At 40.4% G+C, this 26,935-nt stretch overlaps 1 protein-coding gene and 2 pseudogenes across 1 annotated transcript in view; 2 read left to right on the forward strand and 1 right to left on the reverse strand.

Annotated features, from left to right (window-relative positions):
• LOC101089973 lies at positions 1-9,546 on the reverse strand (annotated as a pseudogene).
• FELCATV1R-PS3 (vomeronasal 1 receptor felCatV1R-ps3 pseudogene) lies at positions 8,094-8,454 on the forward strand (annotated as a pseudogene).
• Positions 9,528-26,935, forward strand: part of LOC105261231 (zinc finger protein 677-like) — a 20,532-nt gene continuing 3,124 nt past the window's right edge. The window contains exons 1-4 of the mRNA XM_045046221.1: positions 9,528-9,976; positions 12,481-12,586; positions 17,321-17,385; positions 23,513-23,666. Of these exons, the coding sequence (XP_044902156.1) occupies positions 17,371-17,385; positions 23,513-23,666 (169 nt within the window). The 5' untranslated portion in view covers positions 9,528-9,976; positions 12,481-12,586; positions 17,321-17,370. The remainder of the gene's footprint in view (positions 9,977-12,480; positions 12,587-17,320; positions 17,386-23,512; positions 23,667-26,935) is intronic.

The following is a 26,935-nucleotide window of genomic DNA, read 5'->3' on the forward strand; positions in this document are numbered from 1 at the left end:
TCGTTACTAAATTGTTTTAGTTTTGTCATTTCACATTTTATTGTAAAGGATAGCAGTAAAGAGCCAGATGAAGTCATCCATAGGGTAAGGTTTGGGAGGACTGCCCATACAGTAGCTTTTGTCCCCCACCACGAAGCTCCCAGGAGCTTCTCCAGGAGTTTAATCAGGGCTTCACTTAAGTCATTGGCCATATGACTGAACTCAATCTCCAGGCAGACTCGTTCCTCTCCCCAGAGGCTGGGGTGCTGAGTGTTTCCATCCAATCATGTAGTTGGTCTTTCAAAGGTGTCCAGTCCCCCATTTTGAAGTTCTGTGGGGGAACTCAACAAACCGCGAGTTAATGACCCAACATGAAGTCAGAAGTCCAAGCAACTGAGCCACCCAGGTGCCCCTAAAGTATTTCTTTTTTAAAATGTTCTATTTTTAAGCAGTCTTGATACCCAATATGGGACTCAAAATCACTATCCAGAGATTAAGAGACACATGCTCTACTGACTGAGCCAGCCAGGGCCCCGCAAAAGTCGTTCTATGTTTCAGTTATATCTTTTGTTTTCCTTTCAATGGTGTCCATGTTGCCTTAGGGGTGATTTCAAAAGCAGTACTACCCCATGTTAAAATACGTTCCTATACTCCTGTCACGGAACTTGGTCTGGATCACCCAGTGAAGAATCAAGCGGCACTTGAAGAAATTGGAAGGCAGGAGGTTTATTTCACACTGGCGGGCTCAGAGGAGATCACTCCCCAGAGATCTGAGCCCCGAGCATAAGGATGGGGAAAAATTTATAGTCTATTACTTCTGCATTAGTAGTAATTTGGTGCGCGGCAAGCAGGGTAGGAAAAAGAACCCAGAAGGGGAGTCTTCGGGCAGCGACTGAAATTCTCCTACCAGTCCATCTTCTAACATAATTTTTTCCTATCACTCCCGCTTCAAATTGCTAGTTCTCTCTGGCACCAAGCTTGATGAAAGGGTCCTCCATAACCTCTTGTATCCTCAAGTTGGAAAAGCACAAATCCGTCTTGAAATCTCTTTATCGCCAACACATCCAACTGCCATCAAGATTTAACACAGTACAATCTACCTTCTAAACATCTCAAAAGTCCATTTAGTCTTTTCCCACATACCAATCTGTTCACTGGCTCCTTCCCACCTGCTCCTTTTGTAAAATTCAGCTGACACTTCCCCCTTGTTCCTCTTTGTCCCCTGCAGTTTACTCTTCAGATGTTGACCAGAAAATATTTTCATGCACTCCTCTTGCTCCTTATGCGTTACCGCATTTTCAAACATCCCCAATTTCTCTTAGATATGAGACATAATATTCATAGCATAGCCTCCAAAGCCAGCAATAAATAAAACCTGCCCCCCTTCTCCCGCTACCTTCACCCACGCAAAGGCCATTTGCATGACAAATCAGGCTTTACAATTGCATTCTCAAGTACATCTTGGGAAAGTTTAATATCTCAATTTTAAAGTTACACATTGAAAGATAATTCCAGTATGTTCACAGTATTTCAGGACTGTTTTATGGAATCTATCCTTCTGTGACCAATAATAATACAACTATAGAAGTACATCGATATTAATTACAGATGATTTCATGTACCATGCTCTTTACCATTTCATATTAGGTTAGTGTCAGTGTGTCTCATTTACCCCTGTCTATGCAATGAAATTGGCTCATTGTTCTTAACATTCTTTGAGGTCTCAGTGCATCTATGACTGAACAGGTAGGTGGAAGACAATTCATATTTCCCTGATGGGATGAGGGAATTCTAGATTTCTTCCACAGCAGACATGGTACAGCCTGAATATGCTTGGGTCATGATTCATGAGAACAAAACGGCTAATAGTTGAAAAATATGTAGTGATTAGTCCAGTGACATTCACCAGCTACCAACTAGAATTATCAAGGAGATCCAAGTAAACTTGAATGATGGACAAAACGGCATAAAATGATACAATGGTGGTCACCAAAATAAGGGTGCTTTTGGTGGCTCTGGTTTCATGGTCTCACAGATGGGTCTGGGAGAGAGAGTGTTCCTATGGATGCATTGGACCGTCTGCTTGTACCTGTGAGGGAGAAAAACCATGGAGCTGGTGGCCAAGGTCATGAATCCCAAACACAAAATGTCAAAGAAAGATGTCATTGCTGCATATAATGAGCCTGTGATCTTGTCACTACACTGTGAAGCAGAACAATGTCCCAAACCACTTTTTTTGGTAGTAGTTTTGTTGTTGCATTTAACAGCCATATAAATAGGAAAAAACAAGTTTATGAACATGCAGAACACCCCACACAGGATACTGGAGGGGCCGATGTATTTCGGAGTTTTTACTTTAAGCTCTATCCACCTAGAGTTCCCAGGGTTGATTGGGATAGCTTGGAAGACCCTCAAGGGGCAGGTGGAACAAATGGACATACCTCTGGTCACTCTGTGAACATACAAAAGAACATAGCATCCATAATAATTAGAGAAATGTTTCAGTCCTAAAGCTATCATGGTCTCTGGGATTCCTCTGGAAAGAATGACCAAGGAGTTGGCTACACAGACAGGTTCCTAAGAATCAAATTCATGGATCTCGGCTTGCATCCCTTGAAGCAAAAGGACGTCTAATGATAGAAGAGTCAGAAATTGCCCAGAATTCCAATGACTCCCAGGATAGGAAGATCATTGCTATATTCACACCCACCGAGGCCATTCTGTCATTGTCTAGAATTCAATATTCAAAATCACAGGCAGCGAGTTCTGCATGAAAACATGAGTATCGGCCTACATTTTCCTGGAAAACAAAATCTGCACTTACATTTCATTTCCCCTGAGAATGAACATCTAAACTATATTGTCTTTTGTTAAGAGATTTCCCAAGGTACATGTGTGTCTTTTTATAGCACTTACAATGTATGAGTCTGTTATTAATGCTTTCCCTATTGTAACTTATATAATATTCACAACTCTATGAGTTAGGAATTAACATTACCCTCATTCTATAGATGAGGAGAATTTAACTGCAGGAAGTTAAGTGACTCATGTAAATAGCAGTAGAATCAGGATTTGAACCTTGGTGGCCTAGTTGCCATGACACAAATGCTTTCTACTGCTCTATACTCTGCCAGGAACCTCGTCATGGGTACGTACACACACACACACACACACACACACACACACACACACACACACCTCATATTTTAAATTTATTTTACTTTCTAAACCTGGTTTGGTCATTTCCCAGTTTTAAGTATTCTTTATAACTAATATAACTAAGGAATGAAGATTGAAAGCTTTAATAAATTTTACATGCACTGAATAATTTTATATGAGCCAGTCTGATTTATTTAATGTAGACAACTGTTAGGATGACAGCAGAAGTCATTTCATTTTTTGCCTGGACCAAAAGGACAATGGCATCCATAACAGAAATTATTGTGCGGAACTGCACTGTGTGCTAACGTATGGGACATGAAACATCACATAGTGATAAAGCTTATTAGGGCAGAAAATAAATTAATCATACTTAAAGATCACATCACTGTATATTTGTTATTTTAGAATACACAAATTGAAACTCGAATTGATATTTGATTTAGAAAAGCTATTCAAATACAATACAAACCTGCAAAATGGATTTGTAGACTTAGAGTCTTGGGCATTTAATGAGTTGAAAAGCAAGAGAGGTGAGTAGTGAGCTGGGAATACTGTTGAAATCATTTTAAACCAGAAGAAATGTAGCTTAAAATTGTCTTTTTTTCTTGATGTGATTATATTTTTAAATTAATTTATTATTTTAAAATTAAAATATAAATTAAAGTCCTTCATTTTCCCCCCTTGAATCGCTCTATAGTTAATAACCTTATCTTAAAGGACCTTTCCTAATTTCAGGAAAGAAGATTGTCTCACAGATCAATATTGTACAGAAGTTTTCAGTAGAGACACATTTACTGTCTCCATTAAGCACATCACACTCAAATTACAAAAGAATAAATTTCAGCAGTTCCCATTAGACACACTGTTTCTGCTGTGAATCAGGTTTTTCAGTTAGTTCCATCATACACCTTATCAAATGCACATGCCTTTACGGTGCTCACAATATTGCTTCAAAAAATGTCTCTCTGACTCTTCCTCATGGTATTGAATAGCTGCTTAATTCTGAAAGTATAATTTTTTTTCTAAATAGACTGTCCATGCCCAGTACGGAGTTAGAACTCACATCCCTGAGATAAAGACCTGAGTTGAGGTCGAGAGTGGATGCTTAAACGACTGAGCCACCCCGGTGCTCCCTGAAATTACCATCTTGACGTATCTTAAATTCAGACTCTGATGGCACTTGGATCAAACACCAAGAACCCCGTTAATGGGGATTTTATTAAATTTCGTTAGCAGCACTCATGCACTGATTGAGCAGTCTTTCTCACAAGCTCAGCCTGTGCCGGAAGATTCTTTTCCCAGACATGCTCACCTACCCAGATTCCTGCTGCATCTCCCAACCTGAGAGACTGTGGTCTCACACTAAGCTAGAAGATACTCACAGACTCCTTGTTGCCAGGACTGGAAGCTGGGTGTAAAGTAGCAGGCAAAGCAGGTGTGGGAGGGAGGAAGCCAAACCCTGAGATAGATGTTAGTGATTTTGTGACCTCACCTCTCCAAAGAATTGCCATCATCATGTCCGCTCTAGTGGCAATGACAGTTCAACACTTGGGGAACTGAGAACGGTTCTGAAAAACTCTTTAATTACCAGGATCTATTAGAAGTTTGTAGTGAGCAGGTCCAAAGGGACCGTTGGAGTGTTTTAGAGAGATTCTTCCATTATTCCTGGAAGCAGACAGGGTGTCACATGGCAGGAGGAAATGTCAAGGGATGAGCCCTGAAAGACCAGACGAGAAGCACATGAGCCTCATTGGATTCTGTGCTTCCCTGAGGATTTCTCTGACCCCAGTCTAATTCTTTGTTACTCCCCAGACCCGAGGACCACCACCATTTAACTTATGGGTAGAGAGAAAGAATCCTCCAAATGACCCAAGAAGGATTTTCTGTTTTTAAAATTTTCAATAAATGCAAATAAAGAGCTTGGTGAACAAATGAGATTAAAAATCATTTGTCCACCTCTGCGATTCAAAAATAACTAGAAAGCCTATATAAAGTGGACATTTTCTCAGAAAATACATTTTACCAAAATTGACGTAAGATAGGGAGTCCAAACAGACCAATATTCATAGAGAAGAGGAAGTCGTCTTTTTTTCATTTATCAGTCCCTGACAAAAAAAAAAAAAAAAAAAGCATCACGATCAGATAAGCCACCAGATTCTTCCATTTTTTAAATAGAAGATGTGCTAATGCTGCTTACTGAATTCAAGAGCATTAGAGTGGAAGTAAAATTTCCAAATTATCATTATACTTCAAATGACATTCTGAGACTAAAACATCCTAAAGTTTGTACTAAAAAGAATACTATAGAAAGATGTCATCTCTCCCTACAGATGGTACCATGGACAATAAACAGCCAAAACCCCTGAAGAGGAATAAAGAATTATAATGAGCCAAGAAATTTGTGTCTCCGATTCATGAATGAGTCACTGTTAGGAAATTAATATACTTCATATTTTTGAAGAGAAATCAGAAATCTTACTCATAGTTACAAAAACATTTGGAAGAATACAACATCTAAGGATGTTAAGTCAAAACACTTGAAATTAGGAATTTCTTTCGGATCTTTCCCAACTTAGCAAAACAAAATCTTCTTCTTGTTCATAGGGAAGTGCTAGAGATACTCCACTAAGGCCAGAAAACCACACTAAAAAAAGTACATGATCACCTGTTGTATTCCTTTCTCATTGTGTTGGAGGTTAGCCAGGGCAATGTAAAATGGCATAGAAATTAGAAACAAAGACATAGAAGTATTTTTTTCAGATGATAAAAGTTTATGTCTGGAAACACAAAGGAACTGTTAGAAAATCTACGACAAAAAATAATTCCATAAGCTAACAAGACAGGATACTGACATTCAAAAACAATAACATCTTTTTGCATAGGGTATTTTTTTTTATTTTTAAATGTTTATTTTTGAGAGACAGAGTGTGAGAGGGGGAGCGGCAGAGAGAGAGGGAGAGAGAATCCAAAGCAGACTATAGGCTCCAAGCTATCAGCACAGAGCCCGACATAGGCCTCGAACTCACCAACCGCGAGAGCACGACTGAGCCAAAGTTGGACGCCCACCCGACTGAGCCACCCAGGTGCCCCAATAGGGTAGTATTTTTAAGATTTCATTTTTAGAAATCTCTACACCTAACATGGGGCTCAGGTCATGATCTTGAGGTCAAGAGTGGCAGGCTCCACCAACTGAGTCACCCAGGTGCCCCTGTACATAGGATATGTTTGTACAGTAGCCTATGTATAACAGTCGTTTATGACTTATAGTAGGAGGGTCATGCAGTTACAAAATTGTAACATAAAATGAAATAGGGGCACATGTGGTGCTCAGTTGGTTAAGCGTCCAACTCTTGATTTCAGCTCAGGTTGTGATCCCAGGGTCAAGGGATTTAGCCTTGTGCCTTGTTCTGTGCTGAGCCTGGAGCCTGATGGGATTCTCTCTCTCCCTCCCTCTGCCCTTCTCCCTCACTCTTTCTCTAAAACAAACAAACAAATAACTTTAAAATCATAAAATGAAATAATCTAACCAGGAATGAATGTAACAAAAATTTGTAAAGCCTATAGGGAAAAAAAACATTCCTGAAATATATGAAGGTAGAAATGAATGTAAATTACAGCACGTTCCTGGGTAGAAAAACTCAATATTATAAAAAGGTCAATTCTCCTTTAGCTAATTTATTAACTTAATTTGATCCTGATAAGAGATACCATCAGTTTTTCAAACTAGCAATGTTGCTGCAAAAATCTCAGAGAATAGTAAGAATAGCCACAAAAAGCTCTAAAAAAGAAAAAAAAAGGAAAACCCAAAATGACTACAGTTATCCTTCTGAGATGTTTATTTTTGAACAGACTATTAGATCAGTGAAGGTAAAAAGTCAAAAGTATGCCGAAGTGCGTAAGAAGAGTTAATAACCAGCAAAAACTAAAGTGGGGATAACATCATAAACACTTGGTATTTGGGGAATGGGAATTCCTTTCAAAATGACAATAAATGGTCTTATTCTTCACATCCTACAGTGAGACAAAGGTCAAACAAAGAGAAGTCTATATGGTAAATAATAATTAAAATGGTTAAATTCCTTCCTAAGACCTGCTTCTCAAGCACCTGACTGTAGCCAACCTCTGGCTCATCATCTTTAAAGAAGTCATTCAGCGATAGCTTTGTGTGTGAAACGTCCTCATTGAGTTTTTATGCTAACTTGTTTTTTTAATGCTTTTATTCATTTTGGAGAGAGATGCGAATGGGGGAAGGGCAGAGAAAGAGGAGGAGACACAAATTCCAAAGCAGGGTTCAGGCTCTGAGCTGTCAGCACAGTGCCTGACGTGGGGCTGGAACTCACGAACTGCGAGATCGTGACCAGAAGAGAAGTCAGATGCTCAAACCATGGAGCCACCCTGGTGCCCCATATGCAAACTTGTTTTGTATGTTCACAGTGGCCAGTGATGTATCCATTGGCATCACCTGCTTCTTGAGTGTCTTCAGGACATCAAGATTGGCCCCAGGAACTCCAAGATGATAGAACTTAAAAGCTCTGCATGCATCTCTAACAACCAGCTGCTTGATCCTAAGTGTGATGGTAAATACCACTTTGTCTCTTCCTGGGACTGACTAGGAACAGTGAAAACATCACAAAGAACTTTGACTGGAGGGGCGCCTGGGTGGCTCAGTCAGTTAAGCCTCTGACTTCAGCCTAGGTCATGATCTCACAGTTCGTGAGTTCGAGCCCCGCGTCAGGCTCTGTGCTGACAGCTTCAGATTCTGTCATTCTCTCTCTCTCTCTCTCTCTGCCCCTCCCCAGCTCATGCTTACACCCTGTGTCTGTCAAAAATAAATAAACTTAAAAAAATAATTTAAAAAAGTTTTTTAAGAAGTTTGGGGATTCTGAATAACAGTATCTCACAATCACCACTTGCCCTACTTTTAACCTTCCCTCCTGTTGATATTGGAATTCATGATCTGAACCAGGAACTGCATAATTTTCAAGCTCTTAAGATATAAGCAGTGGGTCCAGCACATTCAGAGGAACAACATATCCAGATTTTTTCTGGAGGTGAGGTCTACCCAAGGCATCCTTGTCTTGGTAAACGCCTTTGTATCGTTTTAGGCTCTCTCTTCCACCTTTTCATGTCATTTGGCTCTTTCTAAAAACCTCAGTTGGTGGGTGCTGAATCCCTGTGCTCTAATCACTCCATTTTTTTTTTTTTTTAATAATCAGCCCTTTTGTTCTCTGGAGCCCTGACCTTATTGTGTCCAGGGTCGTCTCTGCATGCTACAGAAGGAATACTCAACCCTCTAAAATGACAAGATACCTAGAAATTATTGTAAACTGTTGAACAATGTGTAGTCATGTGTTCATTCACTCCTTGCAGAGATTTAAGCACTGGAGGGGACAGTCAGATAATAGGATGTGAAAAGCAAATCCAGCCATCAACTCCTTCAGAATTTCCACAGGAAACAGAAGAGGAGCTACTAACTTGCATATTTCCTGTTAAAAATTATTAAGAGTGGATATGATGCTACTGGAAATGTGAAAAACTAGTTTTACAATTTGCTTATATTATTCACATAAAGAACAGACATCCTTATTACGTGTCTCTGGAAATATTTCAAAACCAGTATTTCATCAGTACTAGGAAAAGTTAAATATCTCTGAAAGAGTACACCTTTAGGAAGCTTCATCATCTGCAGTGGGCACCAAGCATTCAGAAACAGAAAACGAAAAGATCAGTTGAAATATCTAATATTCGGGGTGCCTGGGTGACTCAGCTGGCTAAGCCTCAGACTCTTGGTTGTGGCTCAGGATCTCAGGTTTTGTGATATCCAGCCCAGAGTTGGGGGGGGGGGGCGGGGACAGAGGGCTCTGCTCAGAGCCTCCTTAGGATTGTAGATCTAGCTCTCTGCTTCTCCCCGCTTGCACTCCCTCCTGTGCTTTCTCTCAAGATAAATACACTTTTAAGAATCTAATTTTCAAGGAAAAAATAGCCTTCCAAATAACTGAGAAGAAAGATTATTAAAAATGCAATTGCAATGATATTTAGCAATAAGGGCTTAAGCAAATACATGTGCCATCTGGTAGGTCTCAAAGGCGTTTGGATTTATACTTCCTCTCGAGAGGTGTGGATTCGAATATCAAATTTAAAAACAGAGATTAAATTAATGAACTCCCATAGAGGCAGAAATGTTTGTTCCTTTAAAGGAACATGCCAGCCTTCATCCCCCACCGTCCGGGGCCCAGAGGGGAAGGTCAGGGAACACAGTCCAGCTAATTAGAAGTGACAATTCAGGGAAAAGCTTTGATGGGAGCTAATACCAAACTGCACATTCCCCAGAGAAGAGTTTTTGCATTTAGCGTCCATCACCGACACTGACCACCCCGGCTTTTGCTTCATTAAAGGAGCTGTCATGTCCGGGTCTCAATCGTCCCATGAGGACCCCCGACCCCAGGTTCCCGCACTGCTCCGCCTGCCGCTGGACGTGCGTCTCCACTGCTCGCTACAGACGTTTCCCCGGGCACCGGGCTCAGCTTGTCAAATACCGCCGCTCCCAACACAAGCGGCCTACCGTTCCCTGAGGTTGTACCCAGCCTGGCTCCAAAGGACACCAGCGGGTCTGGAAGGGATCCAAAAGCAGAACCAGAAAACGCCAGACAGGAAGGACAAACAGACTGGCCGACGTTACCAGGCGATTGGCAAACGGGGTAGAACCCTGCGCGCCCAGGCCCCGCCCCCAACCAACACGTCCTTTACCTGCCTTGGCACCGCCTCGCCACGAATGCGCCTGCGCGATTTTCTGCAGCCCCGGAAGCTGATCCAGCAGGGCAACGTGCGCTCTCGGGTGAGTGAGTCTCCATTTTTCTGGTTCACACCAGCGGTCGCGCTCTTTAGTGCCCGCCTCCACCCCAGGTTTCGGGGTCGGCTGGTAAGGTAAAGTTCTTGAACCGTCTCCTGCCTCTCCCCTCTTGCGGCGTGGCTGTAAGACGTTCCGAGTCCTTTTGCTCGGGGCGGGTTCCGGGGGTCTGCCGTCGTTTCCGGCGTAAATCGCTCCGAGGCGGATTCGGGCCCAGCCTTTCTGCCCGTGGTTTTGCAGACCCCGATATCCCTGCCGGTTACGTTCCTGCTCAGAACCTCTCTGTGATTCCCGAGTCTCCCCCCGACCCCATCCCCCAACTGTGTCGGGCCCAGTCGTCACTAGTGAGGGGGATGCAGGCCGTTCGCCCCGCCACAGGGAGGGCAAAGAGGGGACACACACGGCGGGGAAAGACGCAGAAATCTGCGGAGTTAGAGGGTCATCAGAAGGTGTGGGGAGAAAGAACGGCGGGGATTGAAACAGAGGCTGCAGCAGAGTGGGGTCACACGGTTGGAGGAGGAATAGCGAGGGAGGGAAACGGAAATGGACCAAAGGACAGAAGAAAAACCAGGACACAGAGAGACTTATACAGAGAACAAAACACGTAGTGGTCTGGGCCAAAGCACAGGACCCAAACTCTGGTGAGTACTGAATTGATTGGGTATGGGAGGTTACGTTGTGACGTACTGATTTGTGGCCCTATGACCTCATTACTCTAAAATGTGGTGAATTGTTCCAGTTATGCAGGAGAGATTGCGAGTTGTGACACCTGGTGTTTGAGGCATTTGCCCTTTCTAAGTATTGCATCAGAAGATAATGCCATTTGCAACCCTACTCATCTAGAGGGCAGAGGTGTAGCTCGGTCAGTCAATGGGGGAAGACTTTCTGTAATCACATGGTGCTTTTTATAGTGGCCATCATTAACAGTACTGTTTCTCTCCCCCTTTTTTTATGGCTCATGGCATTCTTTTCTAAATTTGATGTATCCTCTTTATCTTTAATATCATAATCCATTGGATAGCTTTTTAATTTCCAGATTATTTTACCTCTTAATTTTATCGTTAAGATTATGAGTTTTACATGCTTCTACTCTATCATATATTCGAAGTATTCTTGGATGTCTGGCAAATAACTTTATAGTATTTCATTACACATCCGTTAAGGATGTTGATAATCTTTTAACACTACCTTAAACCTACTTTAGTGTGCTAATTTAATATTCAGCAGTTCTCTTCTTCCCTTAAGTCAGTTTTTAAATTACCGAGCAGTGAGCTGATATCTCCAAATAAGTAGATGATACCCCTCAAGGCCCCTTTATCTTTTCTGTAAAGAAGTTGATGGGTGGGCTGGATTGATGTGGAACTTTGTTCTAACACTGCCCATCCTTTCATGATTGCTCAGAGCTCATCCCCACAGGTGACCATTTTTCATGTTTTCCAGGACTAGTAACTATTTGTAATGTCATACAGTTTTTCTGGGAAAGAGGAATTAAATGCTTGACTTTGATTAAACCCATAAAAGAGAAGCTTCTCTTGTTTATGAGTATGAAAGGTAATCTGGAATTAGGACAAGCCCTTTCTACTTCAACCTGTCCAGGCCACCATTTCAGAATTTACTTACATCCAGTTCTGCTCACTCAACTCAGACTTCTTTCTTTTTTCACAAACAAGTTGGATTTATTTTAGGAATAAAAGAATGGTTTAACATTTCAAAGGCAATAATGTAATCCATTACATTAACAGGAAAGAAGACTATATGATCATCAGAATAGAGGCAGAAAAACATCTTTGATAAAATTCAACACTTACTCGTGTGAAAAAATCTTGGAAAACTAGGATTTGAAGGAAAGTTTCTTAATTAGATAAAGGGTTTTAAAACATTCCCAACACAAGGCATGTTAATAGTGAAATATTGGAAGCTTTCCCTCTGAGATGACAAATGAGACCTGGTTGTCTGTGTTACCATTTCTAATCACACTTGAACTGGGTGTTTTAGAAGATAAACTAAGAAAGAAAAACAGATCAGGGTGCCTGGGTGGCTCTGTCGGTTAAGTGTCAGACTCTTCAGTTTTGGCTCAGGTCGTGATCCCACAGTTTTCTGAGTTGGAGCCCCACATCAGGCTCTGTGCCAACAGTGCCGGACCTGCTTGGGATTTTCTCTCTCTCCCTCTCTCTCTGCCCCTCCCCCGCTCATGCCATCTCCATCTCTCTCAAAATAAATAAATAAACTTAAAAACAATTAAGAAAGAGAACCGGATCTTACAAAGATTGAAAAGGAAGAAATAAGTGTTTCATTACTTACAGATGACATGGCTGTGTGTGTGGAAATTCTAAAAGTATTTGCAGAAACAACTTACGAGAATTAATAAATAAGTTTAGCAAGTTTGCCAGATAGAAGGTCACCAATAGGATATATTTAGGAAAGGAGGTATTATGAGCAATTGCTTTACACAATTAGGGAGGTTGTGAAGTTCCTCAATTTGCCATCTGCAGGCTGGAGATCCAGGAGAGCCAGTGGTGTAACTCAGTCAGTCTGAAGGCCTGCAAATGAGGATCCAGGCCAGCAGGAGAAGATTGATACCCCAGCTCAAGCAGTTAGGTAAGAAGGGCTCAATTCTTCCTTTGCCTTTTTTTTAAATTTCATTTTTTTAAGTTTACATCCAAATTAGTTATCATATAGTGGCAACAATGATTTCAGGAGTACATTCCTTAGTGCCCCTTACCCTTTTAGCCCATCCCCCCCTCCCACAATGCCTCCAGTAACCTCAGTTTGTTCTCCATATTTATGAGTCTCTTATGTTTTGTCCCCCTCCCTGTTTTTATAGTATTTTTGTTTCCCTTCCCTTATGTTCATCTGTTTTGTCTCTTAAAGTTCTCATATGAGTGAAGTCATATGATTTTTGTCTTTTTCTGACTAATTTCACTTAGCATAATACCCTCCACTTCCATCCACATAGTTGCAAATGGGAAGATTTCATTCTTTTTGATTGCCGAGTAATACTCCATTGTGTGTGTGTATATATATATATATATATATATATATATGTATATATATATGTATACCACATCTTCTTTATCCATTCATCCATCAATGGACATTTGGGCTCTTTCCATACTTGGCTATTGTTGATAGTGCTGCTGTAAACATGGGGGTGCATGTGTCCCTTTGAAACAGCACACCTGTATCCCGTGCATAAATGCCTAGTAATGCAATTGCTGGGTCATAGGGTAGTTCTATTTTTAATTTTTTGAAGAACCTCCATACTGTTTTCCAGAATGGCTGCACCAGCTTGCATTGCCACCAACAATGCAAAAGAGATCCTCTTTCTCCGCATCCTCGCCAACATCTGTTGTTGCTTGAGTTGTTAATGTTAGCCATTCTGACAGGTGTAAGGTGGTATCTCATGGTGGGTTTGATTTATATTTCCCTGATGATGAGCACTTTTTCATGTGTTGGTTGGCCATCTGGATGTCTTCCTTGGAGAAGTGTCTATTCATGTCTTTTGCCCATTTCTTCACTGGATTATTTGTTTTTTGAGTGTGGAGTTTAATAAGTTCTTTATAGACTTTGGATACTAACCCTTTATCTGATATGTCGTTTGCAAATATCTTCTCCCATTCTGTCAGTTGCCTTTTAGTTTTGCTGATTGTTACCTTCGCTGTGCAGAAGCTTTTAATTTTGACGAGGTCCCAACAGTTCATTTATGTTTTTGTTTCTCTTGCCTCCGGAGACGTGTTGAGTAAGAAGTTGCTGTGGCCAAGATCAAAGTGGTTTTTGCCTGCTTTCTTCCCAAGGATTTTGATGGCTTCCTGTCTTACATTGAGGTCTTTCATCCATTTTGAGTTTCTTTTTGTGTATGGTGTAAGAAAGTGGTCCAGGTTCATTCTTCTGCATGTCGCTGTCCAGTGTTCCCAGCACCATTTGCTGAAGAGACTGTCTTTATTCCATTGGATGTTGTTTCCTGCTTTTGTCAGAGATTAGTTCGCCATACATTTGTGGGTCCATTTCTGGGTTCTCTGTTCTGTTCCATTGATCTGAGTGTCTGTTCTTGTGCCAGTACCATACTGTCTTGATGATTACAGCTCTGTAGTATAGCTTGAAGTCTGGGATTGTGATGCCTCCTGCTTTGGTTTTCTTTTTCAAGATTGCTTTGGCTATTCGGGGTCTTTTCCGGTTCCATGCAAATTTTAGGATTATTTGTTCTACCTCTGCGAAGAATGCTGGTGTTATTTTGGTAGGGATTGTATTGAATATGTAGATTCCTTTGGTTAGTATCAACATTTTAACAATATTTGTTTTTCCTATCCAGGAGCATGGAATCTTTTTCGTTTTTTTTGTGTCTTCTTCAATTCTTTCATCAGTTTTCTGTAGTTTTCAGTGTATACATTTTTCATCTCTTTGGTTGGATTTATTCCTAGGTATTTTATGGGTTTTGGTGCAATTGTAAATGGGATCGATTCCTTGATTTCTTTCTGTTGCTTCATTGTTGGTGAATTGGAATGCAACCGATTTCTGTGCATTGATTTTATATCCTGCAACTTTGCTGAATTCATGAATCAGTTCTAGCAGTTTTTTTGGTGGAATCTTTAGGGTTTTCCATATAGAGTGTCATGTCATCTGCAAAGAGTGAAAGTTTGACCTCCTCCTGGCCGATTTGGATGCCTTTTATTTCTTTGTGTTGTCTGATTGCAGAGGCTAAGACTTCCAGTACTATGTTGAATAACAGTGGCGAGAGTGGACATCCCTGTCTTGTTCCTGACCTTTGGGGGAAAGCTCTCAGTTTTTCCCCATTGAGGATGATATTAGCGTTGGGTCATTCATATATGGCTTTTATGATCTTGAGGTATGATCCTTCTATCCCTACTTCCTTGAGGGTTTTTATCAAGAAAGGATGCTGTATTTTGTCAAGTGCTTTCTCTGCATCTATTGAGAGGATCGTATGGTTCTTGTCCTTTCTTTTATCGATGTGATGAATCACGTTAATTGTTTTGCGGATATTGAACCAGCCCTGCCTCCCAGGTATAAATCCCACTTGGTCGTGGTGAATAATTTTTTTAATGTATTGTTGGATCCGGTTGGCTACTATCTTGTTGAAAATTTCTGCATCCATGTTCATCAGGGAAATTGGTCTGTAGTTCTCCTTTTTAGTGGGGTCTCCGTCTGGTTTTGGAATCAAGGTAATGCTGGCTTCTTAGAATGAGTTTGGAAGTTTTCCTTCCATTTCTATTTTTGTAACAGCTTCAAGAGAATAGGTGTTAACTCGTCCTTAAATGTTTGGTAGAATTCCTCTGAAAAGCCATCTGGCCCTGGACTCGTTTTTTGGGAGATTTTTAATGACTAATTCAATTTCCTTACTGGTTATGGGTCTGTTCAGATTTTCTGTTTCTTCCTGATTCAGGTTTGGTAGTGTATATGTTTCTAGGAATTTGTCCATTTCTTCCACATTGCCCATTTTATGGCATATGGCTTCTGATTTCATTGATCTGTTCTACTGGGTTTTTTGGTTTTGATAGCATTAATTTCTGCTCCAGTCTTATGCTGGTTTTGGGTTTTATTTGCTGATCTTTTTCTAGCTCTTTAAGGTATAAGGTTAGGTTGTGTATCTGAGATCTTTCTTCCTTCTTCAGGGAGGCCTGGATTGCTATATACTTTCCTCTTATGTCCTCCTTTGCTGCATCCCAGAGGGTTTGGGTTGTGGTGTTATCATTTTCATTGGCTTCCATATACTTTGTAATTTCCTCTTTAACTTCTTGGTTAGCCCTTTCATTCTTTTTTTTTTATAATTTTTTTTTTCAACGTTTATTTATTTTTGGGACAGAGAGAGACAGAGCATGAACGGGGGAGGGGCAGAGAGAGAGGGAGACACAGAATCTGAAGCAGGCTCCAGGCTCTGAGCCATCAGCCCAGAGCCTGACGCGGGGCTCGAACTCACGGACCGCAAGATCGTGACCTGGCCGAAGTCGGACGCTTAACCGACTGCGCCACCCAGGCGCCCCTGCCCTTTCATTCTTTAGTAGGATGTTCTTCAGTCTTCAAGTATTTGTTACGTTTCCAAATTTTTTCTTGTGGTTGATTTCGAGTTTCATAGTGTTGTGGTCTGAAAATATGCACAGTATGATCTCAATCTTTTTGTACTTGCTGAGGGCTGATTTGTGTCCCATTATGTGGTCTATTCTGGAGAACGTTCCATGTGCACTGGAGAAGAATGTATATTCTGCTTTAGGATGAAATGTTCTGAATATATCTGTTCATTCCATCTGGTCCAGTGTGTCATTCAAAGCCATTGTTTCCTTGTTGACTTTTAGATCAGATAATCTGTCCATTGCTGTGACTCGGGGGCCTTTTTGATTTGTTCAGGCTCTCCAGAGATTGGATGATACCAATTCACCCTGTGGGTGTGTTTGTTTTTGGCAGCTTTCTGGGAGAGGGTGTGCAGTTATAATTGGAGTTCACAATGTGACCAGTTCCAAAAATATTGAAAACCACTAAGAGGCAGGAACATAGCCTCAGAGACAGGGACATGCCTCTGTCAGCTCCACCCTCTCTGTTTATCCTGGCTAAATCTTAAACATTTGATTGTGTCAACCTTTGACATTAAACCCTCTTACAGGCTTCCCATCACCATCAGGACAAAGATCTAAACTTCTCAGTATTGCCACCAGGGAACTCTGGAGCTGGGGTGGCCCTTAAGGGCTGGTCCATATTGATGGAATGTACTGGCTTCTGTGTACTGCATCAACCATTCCTTGGATGCTGGCTGCCTAGAGAGGAGCCAAGATCTTGAAAGAGGCCATTCCGTTTGGCCAAGTGCCAGGCAGACAAGACAGTGCAGTTGCAGTGGAGTGTAAATTTGAGCAGTAGGGGAGACCTTCGTGAAGAAGTGGGTAAAAAATGCACTTGTTGGCCACCACATAGGACATTATTGTCCCTGCATCCTCCTGTTGCAGTGGGCAGGAAAGGACTTTTTCCAACAATAAGTTTCTCTTCTTATGTATATTGTGGCAGAGGAAGGGGTTATGTTGATTCTTTTTTTTTTATTATTATTATTTTTTTTCTTTTTTTTTTTTTTTTTAAATTTTTTTTTCAACATTTATTTTTGGGACAGAGAGAGACAGAGCATGAACGGGGGAGGGGCAGAGAGAGAGGGAGACACAGAATCGGAAACAGGCTCCAGGCTCCGAGCCATCAGCCCAGAGCCTGACGCGGGGCTCGAACTCACGGACCGCGAGATCGTGATCTGGCTGAAGTCGGATGCTTAACTGACTGCGCCACCCAGGCGCCCCGGGGTTATGTTGATTCTAAACATTAAACAACATACCTTTTGTCACACAGTATAACCTTACCTGAGAAAGAAGACTAGAAGAAGAGGGAAAAAAGAAGGAATGGCTCTTTTCCAGGTAAAATTCTTTTTTTCATTGATTGTTCCTTTTCCTAATGTGTCATGCTTTGGACTTGTTAATCTTCTCTGTCTCCAAGATGTTCTGCCTAAATTGTTTACTCACACCCAGGGCCTTCTCCCAGTCTCCTCTCATCTCCGTGCAGATTCCATCTCACTGTGACCCAGTGACGTGGAACTTGGGAAGATGTTCCTTTTAGGTGGTCATCCTGTGAAGGATTTTCTTCACAGGCAAGAACTAGAGATGGGGAGTAGGCTCTGTGGTGTCTGTGAGGTTGGGCAGTAAGAATTCTTCAGAGGTCCCTTCTGAGTGCCCTTTCAGGTCATATAAACCAGGATTAAAGAGATTACATATGTAAGTAATGTATTAATGTACACAAGTACATGATAAGCCCTGGAAAATACGTTTGACGGAAATTTGTTTCGTCTGTTTTTACAAACGCCTTTTGACGGTAAAGATGGGTCATTGTGCTTCTGACTGCGCAATATTAATACTTTGGAATAGAATGGGAAGTTCAAAGTAGAAATAAGAAATATAGAGGGTGTTTTATTAACATAATTCGTTTTCAACTGTAGAATCAACCTGCTGCTCTAACAGTGTCACAGTGTATGAGTCTGGAGTTCTGTCTTGTCCAACCAGAGACAGACGCAGAATGGAACACGAGAGAGGCTAATGTCCAGGAGGAGACAAGATCCCCAAACAGGGGATCTCTGTATTTATTGAGCTCACAAGATATTACACACATGGTAAACGTGATGGAAACAAGATCTTACAGACGTGAATGTGTAGAAAACAATCAGTAATCATTGTGTGTGTAAGAAGCAAAGGGTCTGGGTCAGGAGGTGGAGTTTGTCATCAAAGTACATTAGTATATTGACGTCAGATGGAATGTAATTTCCTGCAGGTGATGTAGTAAGTTATTCCTGATCCCATTACAGTATTTCCCTAGCTAACCTCGGGAAGTGTTCTTTAAATTATTTATAGCACATCCATCACATAAAGACCATGGTGTTCTTTTAGGAACTCTTACACGCTGCACATCTTTTAGATAAAACTGTTTATAATTTAGCCAGACATAGGAGCAGAACTTTGTATCATTGGAGAGGCTGGTGCTCAATTGTCATTTTGCAAATTATTGTTAAATTTTATTATTATTTTTGCACTAACCCACTCTAGTATATATTTTTCTGGTTCAGTTCCACGCAGTGATGCAATTTAGAAACTAAGAAGTAAAATGTCGCCTTCCGTGTCATATCTTCCAGCATCACTGATTGTCTTCATCAGGAACCTGTTTTTTAGTGCAAATCTTCTAAAAAATCATTTAAATATTGTGATGTGATATTAGAATATATTCTTCAATAAATGTTTAATCATATTTTATTCTGCAAATTGAAATATTTACATACCATATAAATGGAAGTTGTTTTCATCTTAGTAAACATGGAGATAACTGCTATTTTAGATCCTCATTGGAGCATTCTCTAAATGAAGATACTTGGGTCCTTTAAGGAATGTTTTAAAGAATGCCATGATGGCTCTTTCTGAGTAGGCTGACCTCACTACAGACATCTAAGAATATCTTAAGATTGTACATCTGTTAAGGAAGAATAGCAGGTTAATGATGGTCTTTCTGAGGAGGCAGAGACATTCCGCTTATTAAGTAAAGATTTTAAATCAACTGTCTTGAACATCTTCAGCTAAAGGAAAACATGGAAGAGAACTGAGAAGTAGGAGAACAATGTTTCAACAGATAGAAAATGTCATTAAAGACAAAGAAATAATAGTACAGGGATGGAATAGAAATTCTGGAGTTAAGAAAGTTTAAACACCAAAGTTGAAAACCACTAGAGGGTTCATCAGCAGATGGTCAAAAAGAATAAGAATCCGTAAACCTAAACATAGATTAATTGAAATTATCAAATGTGAGGAGAAGAAAGGGGAAAAAAGCTGAATAAAAGGGAAGAAAGGAAAAAGAATGGCCAGAGACCAAGCAACCTTTGGGACACTATAACAAATACTGATACAAACGTAATAGGGGTTCTAGAAGGAAAGGCAGAAAGAATATTTGAAGAAAGAGCTGAAAACCTCCCATGTTTATCAAATACAACCTTCGCGTCCAAAAAAACGCAGTGAACTTGAACTAGGTCAAATGCGTGGAGATCTCTGGCAGTCACATAATCATTCAACTTTTACAAGACAAAAAGAGAATGTGGAACGTAGCAAGACGGAAATTCTTAGGTACCGGGATTCTGAATAAGTTTAACGGCGTGTTTCTCTTTAGAAACTGTGGAGGCCAGGAAGCATTCTCATGATATAAAGTTTGAAAGATTAAAACAAAATCTACCAGAAATTCATTATCAGGCAAACTATACTTCAAAATTGATAGTGAAATTAAGAGACTCCTAAGTGAACAAAGGCTGAGGGAGTTCACACTTACAGATTTAACCTACATCAAATGCCAAATGGGTTCTTCAGGCTGAAATGGGTGGAAATTAGTGGTACCTCAAAGCCATAGGAACAAATAAAGAACACTAGTAAAGGTAACTACATAAGTGAATATAAAAGCCAGTATTAATTTATTTTTGTTTTCTAACTCAGCTTTTCCTGTGTGTCTTAAGAGACAAATGTGTAGGGGTGCCTGCGTGGCTCAGTCGTTAAGCGTCCGACTTCGGCTCAGGTCATAATCTCGCGGTTTGTGGGTTCGACCCCCGTGTTGGGCTCTGTGCTGACAGCTCAGAGCCTGGAGCCTGCTTTGGATTCTGCGTCTCCCTCTCCGCCCCTCCCTTCTCATGCTCTGTCTCTCTCTGTCTCAAAAATAAATAAAAACATTAAAAAATTTTAGAAAAAAGACAAATGTGTAAAACAATAATAAAAATCTGCTCTTGAGTGTATGAAACATCTTCATATCTTTTATGAAGAAGTAGTTTTTGACAAGAAGATAAAGGTTGTATAACAGGCTTGTTAGTATGCTATTAAAGCTAAGTTAGTATCAACTGAAATTCAAATATTAGTAGCCTAATATGTAAAAACTGCAATCCCCAGGATAACCACTCAGAAAATAACTGGGAAATATACAGAAAAATCAATACAAAGGCAGTCAAAATGGTATGCGCACACAAATACAGACATCCAATGAAGGGAGGAATTATGAAAGAAAATAGTAGACATACAAGCAGCAGATGTTAGAAGTAATTTTTTTTTTAATTTTTTTTTTTAACATTTATTTATTTTTGAGACAGAGAGAGACAGAGCATGAACGGGGGGAGGGCCAGAGAGAGAGGGAGACACAGAATCTGAAGCAGGCTCCAGGCTCTGAGCTGTCAGCACAGAGCCTGATGCGGGGCTCGAACTCACGGACCGTGAGATCGTGACCTGAGCGAAGTCGGACGCTCAACCGACTGAGCCACCCAGGCGCCCCTAGAAGTAATTCTTAACTAGTAGTAACTTGAAATGTGCATGAATTCAACTCTTCAATAAAACACAAAGGAATTATATAAAATTATTCCATTCTGTGTTTACAATGGCTCACATTTTTTTTAGGTTTTTATTTATTTATTTTGAGAGAGAGTGTGAGTGAGGGAGGGGCAGAGAGAGAGAGAGAGAGAGAGAGAGAGAGAATCTCAACCAGGTTCCGCAGTATCACCGCAGAGCCTGATGCAGCGTTCAAACTCATAAACTGTGACATCATGACCTTAGCTGAAATCCAGAGTCAGACACCATCCAACAAAAACTCAAACATTAGGAGTGGAAAGGAACTTGCTCAGTCTGAAAAAGGTCATTATGAAAATTCCGTGGCTAACACACTCAGTGGTGAACAACTGGAAACTTCCCCCTCTTACCAACAACAAAACAGGTGTGCCCCATTTTGCCACCACAAATCAACACTCTACTGGAGGTTGTAACCAGAGAAAATACAGAGGAAAAATAAATAAAATGTGTCAAGATTGGGAAAGAAATCAAACTAGCTTTATTCATAGCATACATGATCTTATATTTAGAAATAAAGAATCCTCAAACTTAGAGACAATGTATTGATGGAAGTTACAAAATACAATGCCAACACTCAAAATTCAGTTGCATTTCCATGCAGTTACAACCAATGGAAAGTAAACAGTTCCATTTACAAGAGCAAGAAAACAAATGGAGATAGATTTAACCATGAGAATGGAAGATTGATACACAGTGAAAGCCAAAAAGTTACTGAGGAAGATTAAAGAAAACCTAAATAAATGTCAAGATATCCTGTGTTTGTGGATTGGAAGACCGTAAAGTGGGAGTCCTCTCCAGAGTGATACAAAGAGTAATGCAGTCCTCAGCAAAATCCCAACAGCGTGTTTTATACAAATGGGAATCCTGATTCTAAAACTCATATTGAATTGGTAAGGATGCCAAATAACCAAAATAAATGTGAGAAAGAACAAAATTGGAGTGCCTACAATTCCCAACATAAATCTCACTACAGTAACTTGGAGTAATCAAAACTGTAATTTCATCAAAGGCTAGAAATGTAGATCAAAGTGATAGAACTGAGCATCACAAATAAACCCTTACATCTGCAATCCATTCCTTTTTCACAAGTGTGCCAAAAACAGACAGTAGGAAAACAATAGTCTCTTAAATGGTACTGGCGCAACTAGATATCTATGTGAGAATGAAATTGAAACTACCTTGCACCATATAAGGAAATCAATTCAGAATTAATCAAAGACTAAATGTAAGAGCTAAAACTATAAAAGTCTTAAGTGAAAAGTTAGGGTTGAGTCTTTATGACTTTAGGGTTGGCACTGGATTTTTATCCATGACCCCAAAAGCAAAAGAGGAAAAGACAAAGAAAATAAATTGGTCATCATCAGAATTAATCATGTCTGTGCACTGCAGGACATTATCACATTAAGTGAAACAATCTACCAAATGGGAGGAAATAATCTGCCAATCACATATCTATGAAGGGTCTAGACCTAGAATAAAGGAAGAACTTGTACAACTCCACAACCAAAATACAAAGAACCCAACTTAAAAAATGGTCAAAAGATTTTAATAGACATTTCTCCATAGAAGGTACACAAATGAAACCAGCACATGAAGAGATGTTCCATGAAAGTAGTAAGATGCAAAATTAAAACCACAATGAGCTATCCTTTCACACCCACTAGGATGACTATTGTAAAACAACAACTACAAAAATAGAGAAATTCGAATCATGACACGTTGCTGTAAAAACATAGCTGCTGTGAAAAAGCTTGTGGAAGATTCTGAAAAAAATTAAAACCATGTGACCTGGTAATTCCACAGCTAGGTACAAACGAAAAGAATTGAAAACAGGTATCCAAACACTTAACTTGTACTAGAAAGTTCATAGCAACTTACTAACATCAGCAAAGGTAATAACAACAAAATGCCCATCAGTAGTTGAGTGAAAATGGTCTAGTCCTGCAATGGAATACTCTGCAGGCAGAAGAAAGGAAATGGACCACTGATGCATACTATATCATGGATGAACCCCAAACACGATTCTATGTGAAAGAAGGCAGATGCCAAATGTCACATTTTTGATACCTTTCCTTTACATGAAAAGATCCAAAATTGGCAAATCCATAGAGACAAAGCACTAGTGGTTGCCAGGGACTGGGGACTAGGAAGTACCTGCTTAGTGGGTAAAGGCTTTCCTTTGGGGATGAGACGTGATGTTTGTGCAACATTGTGAATGCACTAAATGTCACTGAATGGTACTTTAAAATGGCTAATTTTATGTTATCTGCTCTTTAAATTATCTTACATGGGTAAAAGAACACCAGCCAAGTATAATTTTGCTTCTCTCGTTTGTGTCAAAATAAGAACAGTTTCTGGGGCGCCTGGGTGGCGCAGTCGGTTAAGCGTCCGACTTCAGCCAGGTCACGATCTCACGGTCCGTGAGTTCGAGCCCCGCGTCGGGCTCTGGGCTGATGGCTCAGAGTCTGGAGCCTGTTTCTGATTCTGTGTCTCCCTCTCTCTCTGCCTCTCCCCCGTTCATGCTCTGTCTCTCTCTGTCCCAAAAATAAATAAACGTTGAAAAAATTTAAAAAAAAAAAAAAAAAAAAAAATAAGAACAGTTTCTGTGTTCACTTGGTGAAGTGTGTTTTCATTTCAGGGATGGCTGACATTCAGGGATGTGGCCATAGAATTCTCTCAGGAGGAGTGGGAGTGCCTGGACCCCGCTCAGAGGGCCTTGTACAGGGACGTGATGTTGGAGAACTACAGGAACCTGGTCTCCGTGGGTGAGGATGACTTCCCTCCAGAAGTCGGTAGTTAATTTTATGTGACTTTGCAGTTTCTTGAGAGGCCCCGACTTGATCATAGGAGTTTCACATCCCTATTCTTGAAAGGACTGATTGCAGCCATTTTGATTGAGAATGGAAAGGCTTCATAATGTGGCAAATGGACTCTTAACTTCCCTTTGCTTCGGAAGTTCTGCATTCCTGCTTGTTTAGGTGGTTGCAGAACTTAGCAGTCAGAGAAGCTAAAGGGAGGGAACTGGTGATGGGTGTTCTATGTAAGTGATGAATCACTAAATTCTACTCCTGAAACCAGTACTACACTCTGCTAACTAACTAGAATCTAAGTAAAAATCTCGGAGTCTGGGGAATAGGACCTAAAACCCTTGAATTCTTAGCAAAGTCCAATTTCTCTGACCTCTTTAAAGACAAGGCTCAGAGAGAATAATGTTATTTAAAATTGGGGGGAAAAGGAAGCATTATGGTGAATTTATTTAAATCTCTGATTCTGTGGTCTTACCCTTGTGCCCTTGTGCTTTTTATTCAGTAGTTCTTAGAAAAGAACCAGATCTCTGCATACTTAAAATACCCCTTAAGCATTCAGGCAGTCAGTTAATTAATTTTCACCCACATATAATGAATGTCCTTTCTTCTTTTCTTTGCTGAACAAAGTGCTGGGCATGTGTTCTGGAAGAGTAAAGCAGATCATGTTCCGTTTTTCTTTTAACTGGAAATCTCTTCCTGAGCTGAATATCATCCCCATCACCTGTTTCCAGGGAGAAGAGCCCTGGACTGTGGAAAGTGAAGTGAATATAGGGGAACATTCAGGGAATGTATGGGGATGTGAGCACAAGTCAGAGCTCAGATGAGCAGAGAGTAAGCTGCTCCAGTAAATATTGTTTGGGAACAATTTGTGGGAAAATACAAGTTTATTCTTAGGAGCTGTCAGAGGAAATCTTTCCCCACCCACACACACTTCTCATTCTGGTATTCAAATGAGTAAGTCACATGTGTAGAAGTTTAAACTCCCACTGATAGGACCTGCAACTGATAGCACCTGGCCCCTCTGACCATACTGGTGCCTTGGTTTGAGGAGGACTGAGCTGAGGCCTCTGTAGTGCAGACCCCAGGACCTATTCACTTTCCGTTTCCATTTTGTATCCCTGGGAGAACTTCTCAGGAGACAAACAAAACGTAGTATCTGTCTAATAAAGTAGACCTAAAGTTTATCTCTTTCTTTCCTGGGCCATCCTGGCTTCTTGAGGTTGAATGCTTGTGCATTAATTAGGAAGAAGTCATGATTTGGATAATTCCAAAAAGTGAAAATCCAAAATTAGATATAGTGTAAGTACAGCACAGCTTACTGATATCTCTAGCGAGCTTTTCTGTGGGAAGAACTTGTATCCTTCCATAGATGTGTATTGTATTGTATTCCTGGTATACAGAAAGTACCATATGGATATTTTGGGGGGCTTGGTTTTGTTTTGTTTTCTTTTTATTGTTTTAGGAACTCAAGCGGCAGTAGCAATTTTTGTTTTGTTTTTAAGTGAACTCTGCACCCATCGTGGAGTTTGAACTCACAACCCCAGGATCAAGGGTTGCATGCTCTACTCACTGAGCCAGCCAGGCATCCCTCATTTTTTTTTTTTAAACATTTTAATCATCTTCACCCTTTTCTGCCACCGTCCCCTCAATACCTGCCTGTAATAACCACCAGTATGTTCTCTGTATCTAAGAGGGGTTGTTTTGTTTTTTTAAGATTCCACACATAAGAGAAATCATAATGTATTGGTCTTTGACTCATTCCTCTTAACATAATGTCCTCAAGGGTCCATCCATGTTGTCACAAATGGCAAGATTCTGTTCTTTTTTTATGGCTGGATCATATTGTGTTACATATACACAACTTTACCCATTCACCCATCAGTGGACACTTAGATTGTGTCTGTATCTCAGCTACTGTAAATGATGCTGCAGTGAACATCCGAACGCTTCTATCTTTTCGAGTTAGTAGTTTTGTTTTCTTCAGATACATACTCAGGTAAAATTGGTGGATCACACAGTAGTTCTCTTGGCTACACCAATTTTGGCTCCACTAACAGTGCACAAATTCTCCACCCCATCAGCAATACTTGTTATTTCTGGTCTTTTTGAGAACTGCCATTCCAATAGGTGTCAGGTGATATTGTGGTTTGGGTTTGCATTTCGCTGATGATGAATGGACGTTAAGTCTCTTTTCATGGTCCTTTAGGCCATCTCTAGGTCTTCAAAAATATCTATTCAGATCTTCTGCCCATTTCTCTAGTTGGATTATTTGAGCGATTTTTGTCTATGTTTTGGATTATTAGGCCCTTATCAGATACTTACTTTGCTAATATTTTCTCCTATTTATTAAGGATGCCTTTTCATTTTGTTGAAAAAGTGTTTGCTGTGCACTTTTTAGTTTGATGTAGTCCCACTTACTTCTGCATTTGTTGTTTTTTCTTTTGCTGTCAACAGTCAAAAACAACAAGAAAAAAAAAACCACATCATTCCCTAGACCTCTATCAAGGAACTCATTACCCCCTATCTTATAGGAATTTTTTGGTTTCAGGTCTTAGATTTAAGTCTTTAATCCATTGTGAGTTACTTTTTGTGTATGGCGTTAGACAGTGGTCGAGTTTCAGTCTTTTGCCTGTGGCTGTCCAGTTTTCCCAAACCATCTACTAAAGAGATTGTTCTTTCTGCATTGTATAGTCATGTCTCCTTTGTTGTAAATTAATTGACTGTGTGTGGGTTTATTTCTGAGCTCTTTTCTGGTGATCTGTGTGTCGATTTTTATGCTAATACCCTGCTGATTTAAAAAAAAATTTTTAATGTTTATTTATTTTTGAGACAGAGAGAGACAGAGCATTAATGGGGGAGGGTCAGAGAGAGGGAGACACAGAATCTGCAGCAAGCTCCAGGCTCCAAGCTGTCAGCACAGAGCCCAACGTGGGGCTTGAACTCAGACTGTGAGATCATGATCTGAGCCGAAGTTGGATGCTTAACCGACTGAGCCACCTAGGTGCCCCTAATACCCTGCTGACTTAATTACCGCAGCTTTGTAATTAAGGAGTTTGAAATCAGGGCATGTGATGCCTCCAGGTTTGGTTTTTTTCTCAAGATGCTCTGGGCTTTCACAGTCTTCTGTGGTTCCATACACATTTTAGGATTCCTCTATTTCATGTGTAGATTTTTATGGGGACATAAATTTTCAACTCATTTGTGTAAATACCAAGGAGTGTGATTGCTAGATCATATTTAAGAGTACACTTAGT

The sequence above is a fragment of the Felis catus genome, chromosome E2 (genome assembly GCF_018350175.1).
Source record: "Felis catus isolate Fca126 chromosome E2, F.catus_Fca126_mat1.0, whole genome shotgun sequence".
Lineage (NCBI taxonomy): Eukaryota > Metazoa > Chordata > Mammalia > Carnivora > Felidae > Felis > Felis catus.